The sequence below is a fragment of the Nannospalax galili genome, unplaced genomic scaffold (genome assembly GCF_000622305.1).
Source record: "Nannospalax galili isolate Female #2095 unplaced genomic scaffold, S.galili_v1.0 scaffold72, whole genome shotgun sequence".
NCBI classification, from domain to species: Eukaryota; Metazoa; Chordata; class Mammalia; order Rodentia; family Spalacidae; genus Nannospalax; species Nannospalax galili.
In genome coordinates this window covers 8,315,969-8,328,665 of record NW_008336933.1, presented here as the reverse complement: position 1 = coordinate 8,328,665, position 12,697 = coordinate 8,315,969, and the positions used below count along the sequence as shown (strand labels likewise).

Sequence of the window (12,697 nt, the reverse complement as noted above, 5' to 3'; positions counted from 1 at the left end):
GGAGGACTAGGGTCTGTTTTCTCTGGAATGATTTTAGGAGAATGGCTACTCATCATTGCGTTGGCTTGGGAGTCCTGAGCGAGATTCCTTCAAACCTTCAGTTCACCATGACACTCAGGCTTCTGGCTGACATCAGGACCAGCCCCTTCCGAAGACTAGTGTTTTAGCTTTTTACTGGTCCCAGGGAATGTACTTTCCTTTAGCCTTTGAGTATATTCAAAAGGCTCTGAAAAATTCTTAGTCAGTGCCACAGGGAAGCAAAACAAATGAAGCAAAACATCATTTCTGTTTATGGAACATTGACCAAGTCCTAGACTATTACAACTGTGAGCTAATTGGTGGGCTTTACAATCACTTTAAAAAACAGTCTTTCCCACGCCAATAGCCTCCAAACTCTCATTTTTAAAAGGCTTTATTAAAAAATGCTAACTAGGTAAAACATTCTATATAATGAGTAGGCAGAAAGGACACTCTGACTTGAACTTTACGTTTCTCCCAGGTTGTAGAAATGGTGTGTGAAAGAAAATCGTTGCCAATGATGAAGACACATTGGAATAAATGTTTTTCTTAAAATATTTACTGAATCGACTATAACATTACTTGGCCCAGAAATGCAAATGAGACTTGGGAAAGATGCATGAGGCTGAAAGACTGACTCTGTTCTGTCTGTTCTGCTCTATGCATAAGATGCTGGGTGGACTAAGGACCAGAAGGGTAGTGGGGGAGATAAAAGATAGCTTATTGTGTCCTTTTATCTAATTACTTAGGGCCATGGAGACTCATAGGTGGAGAGGAAGATAAAACCACCTGTCACAAGCCATTTCATAGTTAGGACAAAAATTTAAGTATTTACAAAATATCTCATCAATAAAAGATCAGCATATTACATAACTTCTGAATAACCAATAATCAGAATATGTCTTCCCTTATTATTTAATACTTTGTTTTCCTTCCTTTAACCTGTAAAAGAAATGTTTTTAATGACTCATCCTTTCCTCTACTTTCTTCCTTAGCCCCTTCAACTGTCCATTGCTCTGGGTGATGGATTATGTAGGAAACAGTCTATCATTTCTTCCATAAAGATTCTGCAGTCAGACTGTGAGCATATTTGGCCCAGTAAAGTTTAATTATGCATTGACTGTATCCCAGAATAGTCACCCATAAATTCTATAGAGCCAACAGGAGCCGCTGAGTCTCCTTGCTAGGTTATAGGCTTGAAGTGGAATTGCCTTTACATTAAAAATAATTACTCTACTGGATACTTACAGGTGTTGAAGACACCAGCAAAAACCCAGCACTGGCCATATCGGACTGGCTTCTCAGAGCTCCTATATTCTAGTAGAATGTCAACACTTCCGGTCCAGGCTGATGGAGGGATGCCATAAGCGTAGATATTATCCCATGAGCCAACAAGGACACCTTCGTCATCTTTGGCATTCACCTGAATGAGGCCATGAGAGGCAAGAAGGAAGAAAGGTCATTAGAAGGATTCTCTCCAGACCGTGGCACTAGGCAAACTGAGGGTTCTACTGACTCCCACGTGCCCTCCGTAGTGAGAACACTTGCCACTCCTGTTCAACTCAACTATGTCACCAAGAGAAATCATGCAAAAACTAAGTATGCAAAGGGAAGACCTGATCACCAAAGCTGCCCCTGAGCAGCACATTATTACAGTAGGGTACAGCTGAGTCTTTTTCATATGATTTGGAAAAGATTCACTTTGGGCACTTGGTGTTGACTACAATGACATGGGGAATAGAGGAGGAAGATCGTCGAAAGGAAAGGCTAGGAAGGGGTATCGGGCTAGTGGAAGGTGGACTCAACTGACAAATGAGGAATCAGTGGATTAATTGGCTTTGACTTCCATAGTAAGTGGTAGATGCCATGAACTGAAAAAATTGACACCCGTTGCCATAGGAACCTCTAAGCATTAATAAGAAAATAGATTCCCATAAGTACATCATGGAATTGTTTTTTAAATTCCACTGAAGAAATACTCTTGGGGCTGAGGAGATGGCTCAGTGAGTAAGAGCACTTGCTGTCCTAGCATAAGGTCCTGAGTTCAATCCCCAGCACCCATGTAAAAAGTTCAGCATGGCCATGTATGCCTCTGACCCCAGTGTTGTGGGAGGCAGAGACGGGAGGTTTGCCAGGGCTTGCTGGCTGTCAGCCTAGCTCTAGGTTTTTGAGACCTTTCTCAAAATAATAAGTCAAACAGTGATAGGGAAGGACAGCTGATAGCTGATATCCTCCTCTGGCCTCTACCCCCCACCCCCACACAGTGCACATACACCACACACACACACACACACACACACACACGAGTGCACATACACCACACACACACACACACACACACACACACACACACCACATATACTCTCACATACACACAATAAAAAAATAGCTGTGATTGAAGTTTTATATACGTTTTCCAAAGTTGGAGTTCAAATCAGGCTTGCACACACTAGGCAAGTACTTTATTACTGAGCTACATTCCAGCTCCTAGTTTTTTAGTTATGTTAAAAGGTATTTCTATTTACCTAAAGGTCCTGAGATATTATATTTCAACATGGAAGAGACTTAAGCAGACCATGGCAATCTAGAATATTTGGGAAAACAATGATATACATTCACCTAGTTCATCTAAAGTGCAGGGGCAAAGACTTGTTCAGACAGCAAAACTAAGGCCAAGAAGAAAAAAAAATTTTTTTTCTGGACCACTGCTGGACTCACCCTTATGGGTATGGCTTTCATGCTTCATTGTAACCAGAGTCCAGATGAGGGGCAGTGGGAGTTTATAGAAAACTGATTGCTACTTCAACACTTGGAATAATTGCCATGAGAGTATATTTTGGAACATTCAAAGAGTGGTCTGGTGATCAGCAGTAATGACACACCCTGAGTGCATCAGAAATGCCGAATTCCTCCCAAGCCTACTGAATATGGATTTGCATTTTAAAGCAAGACCCACAGGTGGTTTGTATGTACATTTGTTTGAGTTGCACAGGTCTGGGTGATGCTGGAAAGACATCAGCAAATGATTTCAAATATATGCTCTGAAGCATGTGGATTTTGGAAGTTGTAGATGAGATATTAAAGCATAGTGAGTTTCTATGTGTTGGCTGTCTCGCCAACCAACAGTGCAGCGTCAGCACCTGCCAGGACCTCTCCATTTGGCAGGCTGGGCTTGTTCGGAAAGGAGTTTTGTATTCTGAAATGGTTCAAGATTTCTTGGAAAACAATTAAATCTATGAAAAATCTGTCTTTCTGAATTCCAGTAAGTAGGAACAAAGAGCTGATGCTCCGCAGTTATTCAATAATCACTTCTATGTTTGATGACCACATAGGCATTGCACATTGAATATGTGTAAGGCTTTGTCCCTGGGGAGAGACAGAAGACAGAAGAGAAGATAATTTTAGGTTCAAGTAAATTTTGATGAGATGAAGACAGAAGCACATACAGGTAGAGAGGAGCCCCAAAGAGAAGACAACCGACTGGATTGGAAGATGGTTCTGTTGTTGTGGGGATTTGCCAAGGAAATGGCGTGCAAGCTGACCAAAGAAGTCATTCAGAGTTGATTAAATGTATGATGTCATGAAATAATATGTCAAGGTCAGAGACTTTATATGGTTATTATGCAAGTAATAAATATTCGATGAAACGGAAGATACTAGCAAAAAAAATATGTTGAGACATCTTGTGCTACTAAGGACAAAACACTGAGTTGCTTTTCCTAAAAAGTCTTCTTCAGAGTGCTGTGGAGAAGATGGTTATTACCTTTGATTTATGTAAGCTGTTTTCTACCTCTGACTTTGTGTCCAGTCGGGTTAGAGTGAAGAGTTTTACCGAATACCCAGTTAATGTGTCCAATGTAGAAAAAATATACTTTGGAAGTTTCTTAAAGAAATTTGATTGTAAAGCAAGTCTTTGATGTGAACTCTGACTTCAGTTAACCATTCTAGCTCTGTTCCTGAAGAGCTTGTACTTGCAAATGAATTAAATAATCATAAAATTTGTGCCTACTAAAATGGAGCCTGAAGAGCGTCTGTGGTATGATTTGGTCTTTGTGGCTAGGTAGAATAAAGTTTGAATTCATACTATAAGTTCCTGTTGTTGAGAAATAGAATAGGGTCTATGACTCCCAGAGGCAAATGTTCCTAAACTGTGGTTCTGATGACTGATTTTTCAGGTAGATGGTCATTAATTTGAAGGGCTATTAATAGCATAGGGCTGAATCCAATCAGTTAGAGAGAAGAGTAAAAAAAAAAATTGCTCTCTTCCCTGCAGACCTTTTAATTGTTAATGCTAAGTGCTGCCCCTGTTGCTAGATAAATCACAATTCTGCTTTATTAGCATTTGGACAGATTAGCTACTATTTTCTAATTAGAATATTGATTTCTAAGGAGCTCAGACACTGAAAGAGATACGTCTTCAGTGACAGAGGAAAAGGGTTAAAGTAAAATATCCATTTATAGACAACAAAATATGCTTGGGGGACAATTCAAGGGCATGCTGGGTCTTTTCTTGCTAGAACTGACTGTTGTAACAACCTATTATGGACTCAAGGTTAGACTAGGGGCAGAATAGGATGCTCGATCTTAAGTCACTGGTGATCAAACACATGATATGAGCCAAGGACTACAGACTAGACATGCCCTTCAATTTCAGTATGGTTATATTAAATTTCCTTTTCATAATGCCCACAGAATTGGACAAAGGAAAAAGCAGATCCTCCAAAAGTTACTATCAACAACATCAGTGGTGTAACATGATGCAACAGACTTCAACACCGAGTTCCAGGAGCAGAAGCAGAAGGACTGAGTGTAGCATGGAGGCAGCCAGCCAATGTAACCACCAGCTTTTCAGAAGGAGATTGCTGAATCAACACAACCCTGCAATTTTTAATTTATCTTTCAAACTGATCTTTTCCTTGTTCTGACCAAAGATGTGGTAACAATTTCTGTGGAGAAATCGGTAAAAAAGGGTTGCATATTAAAAAGAAAAGGCAGATATTTTGTGACCATGATATGGAAATGATAGAATGTTCATGAATATCTTCCCGTGAGAATGAGATATCCTTTAATTAGGGCTATGGCTCTAGCATGAGAATGTTAACGGAATCTTAATAGAAGAAGCAGAACACAGTGTACCAGCAAAGATTACCCCCTCCTCAATTTATCACCCGACCTTGCTCCAGTGTCTCAGTGTGTTTTAGAGTGGATAGAATAAAGAACACTGCCCTGAAAACTGTAGGCCTGGGGAGAAACAGAGTTCATCTTAGATTGAGAAGTGCACACAAGCTACCTGAAGACAAACTTCATAAGTAAAGCAGAAGAAAGAAATTGTAAGGAAAAGAAGGAGTGAGAGGAGGAGGAGGACAAAAGAATCATACATAGAGGAAAATTAAGGTGCATAAAGCATTTTCTTACAATCTATTAGATTACTGACCCAAGGGAGCAAATTGATGACCAAATAATATCATCACACAACTAATAGTAAATCATTAACTTTAAGATACTGAGCAGATACTGTTAAAAGTAAACCAATGACAACTTCAGATAATCAAGACAATGTCAGTGAAAAAGACAGCAGAAGTTAAAAGCTAATGGCTCTCAAAGACGTAAATGACACAACTTTAGGATAATCGGTGCCCTTAAAATAAAGAACTCCCCAAATGAAATTAAAGGTCTGGTCATAACAGAACATTTGGCTTAACAGGGAAACAGTCAGTCTATACATTGACAGAGCACTCTTCATCCTATGGCAATTTGATAAAGGTTCCATACATAGAAATCATATTCAACTTAAACTTTAGGACAAAAAGTTGTTCAGTCATTTAGACAAATGAAAAGAAAATCAGCAAACACTGAGGGACTCAGGCTGTCTTTAGATCTCTCCACAGTACCATTCAGTGACAAAACATTGCTAATCAATATTTACATCATTCTAAGAGAAAGGTGTCTTAAGTATATCAGGTATGGCATGACGTACAAGGGTAGGGGTAAGCATCATAACTTCTCAGACATGAGGAGCTCAGAGAACATAATGTCCACTATAAACTCCTGCAAAAGGGCAACAAAATAGCCAAGAACCAAAGCCAAAACAGCCCAGGCTCAGAGATTGTGGTACAAGACTGTGTAGTGAGAAAAATCCATGCAAGATGAGTTTTTGGGGAACTATAGTTACTGAATGAATTTGAAAAGTTGTTAATGTAGGAACAATAATCACTGTAAGAACAATTAGATATGCAAGTGGAGGGAGAAAACACTAGGCTTTTAATATGTTGGTCTCTTGGAGCTAATTGATACCATCTAAAATTAAAATGTAATTTAAAAGTGGATAATTACTTTTGTTTAATTGGTTTTATAATTTTTCAATAATTTTGGAAGAATCTGTTAGGAAATGATATCTCTTATGAAGAAACATTTATTTGAAGTTTCAAGTTCATCTGTTAAAAGTTTTTCTTCTGTTAAAGTAAAACTTAACAAAATCAAATGAAATTTAAAGAGGATTTGAATATAATTAAATGCAGTTCTTTAAATAGCATGTTGCCATCTGCCATAAATACAGACAAATAGATCAATGGAGCAAATAGAGAACACAGAAATAAATCCACACAAATATAGTTGGCTAATTTTTTACATATTTGCAAAAAAATTTCATAGACAAGAGACTATCCTTTCAACAAAGGGGCTGGAGCAACTGGATGTGCATGTGCGAAAAGAAGCTCACAAGACTCAAAAACTTCACAAAACTTGTAAAACTCACAAAGCACTTCTCTGAGATGAAGAGACAATCCATGGATTGGGGGAAAACTTGGAAATTATACATCTATAAAGGAATAATAAGCAGAACACAAGCATTAAATAATTGTGGGAGTTGCTGCCTGCAAGTTGTGCAGGGGACCTCAGTGAAGCAACTTTTCTGAGTCTTCACCTGCCCTGGAATGGCACCTTTTGGTGATATGGCTGCTTGAGTCACTCACACTGCTGTAAGCAGCCCTGCAAACTTCACAGATTTGCAAAGCTGAACTTGAATGGAATCATTTCTTTTGTCTGTAGTTCTATCTGAGATGAATATAAATAGATGTCCCTTGGAAAGCAGTGTAATAAAACATACTAATGTCTTTCCTTTTCCCAACCCTGCCCCACTCTCCGTCTCTGCTAAGTACTTTTCTATTCTATATTTCCGTAAGAGCAACTTGTTCAGATTCAATATGTAAGTAAGAGTGTATAGCATTTTTCTGTGCCTGGTTTAGTTCACTTATAGTGTCCATTTTGACTCATACAATATACGACAGTCAATTCAAAATGGATGAAAGACTTAGCCATAGCACCAAAAACTATAAAACTATTAAAAGAAAACACAGGGAGAAAGCACCCCAACATACATCTTGGCAACGATTTATTGAATAGGAACCCCAAAGCACAAGTAATGAGAGCAAAACAGATAAATGAATGCTATAACAGCAAAGGAAACAATTAGCAGATGAAAAGACAACCCATGGCTTGGGGTAAATTTACAAGTAATACATCTAACAGGCCTGTATTAGTTAGTTTTCTGTTACTGTGATAAAAAAATAATGACCAAAGCAACATACAAAAGGAAAACTTTTATTGGGTTTATGGTTCTAGAGGGTTAAGAGTCCATCACGGTGAGGGAGGCATGTCAGGAGGCAGCACTGAGTGCTCACATCTTCAGGCAGGCACAGGAAGCAGAGAGAGGAACTGGCCATGGGAAAGAGGACTATGAACTTGCAAAGCTTACCTCCAGTGACATGCTTCCTCCAGCATGGCTATACCTCCCCAAACAGTGCCACAAACTGGGAACCAAGTGTTCAAATACTTGAAACCTATGGGGGATACTTCCACTGAAACCACCACAAGGGCTAACATAATACCTAAAATGTGTAAGGAACTGATAGAGAAAGCAAGCAACCCCATTACTAAATGGATAAAGGATGTGACCAGAAATTTCTCAAACGAAGATGAAGGAAGGGCCAGTAGATAAATGAATGCTACCCAACATCTCTATTCATCAAAGAAATGCAGATTCAAACCACAATGAGATGTAGTCTCACACCTTGTAGAATGCCTGTTATCTGAAGGATGACTAGGAAGTGCCAGTGGGGATGTGGAGAAAAGGGAACTTTCCCACAGCGTTGGTGGGAATGTAAATTAACAGCCATTTTGGAAAGCAGTATGGAAGTAATTCAAGAGAATACTCTAGGATGCATTAATTTACGTGTGGGGGTATATACACAAAAGAATTGAAATAAGTACATCAAAGAGACACCTGAAGTCCCATGTTCACTGCAGCACTGTTCACAGTAGCCAAGGCATGGAACTATCCTGAATAGCCATTGATGCATGATGATAAGGAATGTCCTTTGTTGCACACAAGGGAATAATGTGCATCTTAATGAAGACAAGTATTCTGGAATTTTGTTTTAATTTTATTCTTTAAATTTTTATGGATTGCCTGAATTACTTCTTGAGAGAAGTCAAGTGGTTTTGCAGGTTTAAATGAGACCCATCGATTGGTCAAGGTGCACAGAATAAGAAACCAAAGAATGCTCAGCCCTAAACGGGACAGCTATATCACAACCTCTCCTCCCAAGACTCAGGGATCACTGTGGAAGAGGGAACAGAAAGACTGTAAGAACCAGAGGTGGTGGATAACTACAAGGAAGCAGTGTTTTCCAGACACAAAAGGACAGGTGCGTGTGTGAACTCACAGTAGTTGTGACAGCATGGATAAGACCTATTCAGGCCCCAGAAAGACAAAATCCAAGATGGGGAGGGAGGAAACCTGATGTCCCAGCTCTAGCTTAGGAGCTATTAGCAATGGATATATCCTGGGAGAAGGAGGGTCAGCTTTCTTTCAGAGTGTGGTCCCTTGTAGGTTGACCATGCTCCAGTGCATGGCCACATGCCCAAGAGGATACAGGCGTGGAACCTGGACTTGATGGGGTTTAAAAAAAAAGAGGACACAAGTTGGATGGGAAGCAGGGACCAAGGAGGAGTTGGGGGAGGAGAACAAATAGGATTAAAGCACATTGTGTAAAATTCTCAAATAATTGATAAAAAAGTCAGGTGAAAAAAAAAGATGGAAAGTGCTGTTCAAGTTGTTGGGAGAGAACTGGTTAAAAGAGGACACAAGTTGGATGGGAAGCAGGGACCAAGGAGGAGTTGGGGGGAGGAGAACAAACAGAATTAAAGCACATTGTGTAAAATTCTCAAATAACTAATAAAAAAGTCAGGTGAAAAAAAAAGATGGAAAGTGCTGTTCAAGCTGTTGGGAGAGAACTGGCATTAACAGTTCTATCAGCTGTGGGTCCTGTGAACACAATACCAAGTGGACAGGCTGGAAGTGAACACTGGTATAGTAATCCCAAGCCTGTTATAGGGGTCACTGACCACTTTTTGACTGGATTTGACATATGCTCCTCAAAAGGGAATTCATACCTGGTACTGTAAACCTGGTCAAATGGCCATGCTGGTGAGGCCATAGGTTCTAGAGAAGTTGGTGCTGTTGTTTTTGCTAAATGTACAGCATATGTTTGTGAAATTGCCTTCTAAATATCTGTGCCCACAGAACAGTGTGACTATCATCTTTATCAGAGAAGCTTTTTGCAGAGGTCAATGGTGACAGCAGAGACTCCTGGTCAAAGTACAGAGAAAAAGTGACTGTTGAATGTAATCATAAAGGGAACATTTATATCACCTCCTCGAAGGCTCAAGGAACATTGTGGAAGAATGGGCAGAAAGTACATAAGAGCAGAGAAGGCAGAGAATGGTGTGGAATGCTGACTTCCAGGCATGGCTTGTCTGTTGTACTCTTGATCACAGTATAATCACAGCAGATTACCTGCACAAGATCTTTACAAGATGAAACCTGTCAACACCCTGTCAAGGAAGTGGGGGGGGGCTTCATGGCCCCCCACCTCATCCCAAGAATTTATATACAGACAATGGTTGGTGGGTGAGGGAGAGTAATTTTCTTCAGTGTTATAGCCACTGGTGTGGATGCGAAGACCCCTGTAAACAAACTCCCACTCTCCTGTAAACAACTCTAATGAAACTCATTGGCGCTCTGTGGGGACCCACCTTGCATAGGTGAGCCACTGGTGTGGATGCGAAGACCCCTGTAAACAAACTCCCACTCTCCTGTAAACAACCCTAATGAAACTCATTGGTGCTCTGTGGGGACCCACCTTGCATAGGTCCAAAAAGAAGTTACTGGGGGTGCAGCCTGGCTTGCTTTAAAAGTCTGAAGAATACTTCCTCACTGCTGAGGAGTGCATGATCAGCGTGTGACCATCCTTAAGATACACCTTGGGGAGGGATTTCCAGGTGCCTTTATAAGCTCTGTAATACCTGCAATAAATGAGTCCCTGCTTGGCTAGACTCCCCGTTGAGTCTGAGAGTCCCTGGGTAATGGGGGTGGCATGGGCTGGTGAATGGCATGCTTACTCATTCCCAATCATCACCTCCCCAGGGGTCGCTGGTTCAAACCCCAGGCAACTGGTGCTCAGCTTGGTGCTTGAAGGAAGGTGAAAAGAAGAAAAGAAAGAAGAAAGAAGGGAAACGGATTGGGGCCAATCGAGAGGTTTGGGGTAAGCAAGACCCTAAATATGGGTAACACGAATTTTAGGTTTGAAGACCCGGCGCTTAAAGCACTGAGAGATATGCTTAAAAGCAGGGGATTGGATTTGTCAGATCCCGTAGCTCAAAAGGTTTGGGCAGAGGCGATTCATTTGGCTCCCTGGCTACTTGGGGCTAATGTTTTTACTGGGATACATGGAAATCATGGGAAGGGTTTGAGGAAGAAGGCAAAAATACAACAGAAGTAAAACCAAAAGCGGCCAAAGTAACAAGGGGCACCTCGGGTGTGTCCTGGCCAGCTTCAGAGCTTCCTGGGCAGAAGGGTGGGGTGGGCAGAGCGGGGGAATGTGGCTCAGGGAGGGGCTCCGCTCCGACCCTTCCCACCCCCGAGTGCTCTGGCAGCAGCACTCGCCAAGTCCCGGGCCGAGGGAGCCCTTAGTAAAGCCTACAATGTTTTCACTGACTGGGGCAGATGTGGAGAAACCAAAAAGCAGTTCAATTCAAGGAACTCATGGCCATTGCTTTCTGACAGTATTCAGACTCATTCGCTCCTTAAAGAGAGAGAGAAGCCCCTATTTTCTTACAGCATCTTAGGGGGCACCAAGGATTGCCTGGGCTTTTATCCCAAGGCAATGCAGAGGCAGACAAGATGGCTTATTGTGTACAGGTACCACCTCTGCAACAGCCAGGGGTAAACCCCAGGAGACTCAAGCCCAATTCCTTATAGCAAACGGATGTCACACACCACGCTTCTTTTGGAAAGCTTAAGTATATTTTCGTGTCCATCAACACATTCTCACATGCCTGTTGGGCTACCACTCATACAGGAGAGAAGTCTAAACATGCTCAGCCCCATTTTCTCCAGTGCTTTGCAACCATCAAAACCTAAAAATTACAAAAACAAAAAGGGGGAATAAGCCCCCACCAACAGTTGGGTCACTATTAATGTTCTTAATTTTCAAAAAAATCAGTTGGAATCCCGGTTTCAGAAGCATTGGGGACAACAGGAGCAGAGACCTGAGGTACAGGTAAGATGGAAGGACCCCATTACCGGGCAATGGAGAGGACCAGATCCATTGTTAACCATGGGTCGAGGCTTTGGGTGTGTCTACCCTACAGGAGATTCAAACCCCATATGGGTGCCTTCGAAAAACCTTAAGTGGGTAGGCCAGGATCCGACTGACTAGCATGATGGTCCATGGACAATAGTTCATGAGACAAAATTCCTCTCTTTATTTATATCCACCTGAGGTGAAGGACCCAGTTCCTTGGCTTCATTGCCAGTCAGCCTCTTTGACAACTGGCTGATTGGCTAAAAGGTACATGGTCCCAGAAGTATTTCAACTTGTCCTATGCCATGACTTGCTATGTTTCTCTTGATAATGTTTATCTTTAAGTGTCTTTACCAGATAACTCAGCGACAGAGGACCTTTGGAACTGCCATGGCCCACCTCCTCATGATTACAGACTCCCCTAGGACCCCCTCTGGTTGCCCATGCTTGGTTAACCAAGTTAGGCAGAGACTAAGACTGTCACGGGCTGGCATTACCCACACGGCTGCCCTTAATCATGATGCTTTTTTAGCCAAAGATGGATGGCAAGGCTTGATCAGAGGTGACACAACCTAAGACAGGCAAAAATGCATAAGATTAGAGGAAGGAGGTAGCCATCTCTTCTCAGGGAGCTGCCTATGAGGTGGGTAACCTGTGAAATAAAGTCAGTCCGGCCTTAAAATAAAAATAAAAAGGGAGGTATGTGGGGACCTAAAGGCCCCACCTTGCATAGGTCCGAAAGGAAGTTACTGTATGCGCGGCCTGGCTTGCTTTGAAAGTCTGAAGAATACTTCCATACTGCTGAGGAGTGCATGATCAGCCTGTGACCATCCTTAAGATACACCCTGGGGGGCAGAGAAGGGAGTTCCAGGTGCCTTTATAAGCTCTGTAATACCTGTAATAAATGAGTCCCTGCTTGACTAGACTCCCTGTTGCGTCTGAGTGTCCCCAGGTAATGGGGGTGATGTGGGCTGGCGAACGGTGTGCTTACTCATCCCCAACCATCACTGTGCTGGGGGTTGCTGGTTTGAACC

The 12,697-nt window shown here is 41.7% G+C and overlaps 1 protein-coding gene across 2 annotated transcripts in view; it reads right to left on the bottom strand.

The window, feature by feature from the left end:
• F13a1 (coagulation factor XIII A chain) overlaps positions 1-12,697 on the bottom strand; it is a 217,020-nt gene that overhangs the window by 84,560 nt on the left and 119,763 nt on the right. For both annotated transcript variants that reach the window (XM_008831654.2, XM_017797775.1), the window contains one exon: positions 1,267-1,441. In XM_008831654.2, coding sequence (XP_008829876.1) covers positions 1,267-1,441 — 175 coding nt within the window. The remainder of the gene's footprint in view (positions 1-1,266; positions 1,442-12,697) is intronic.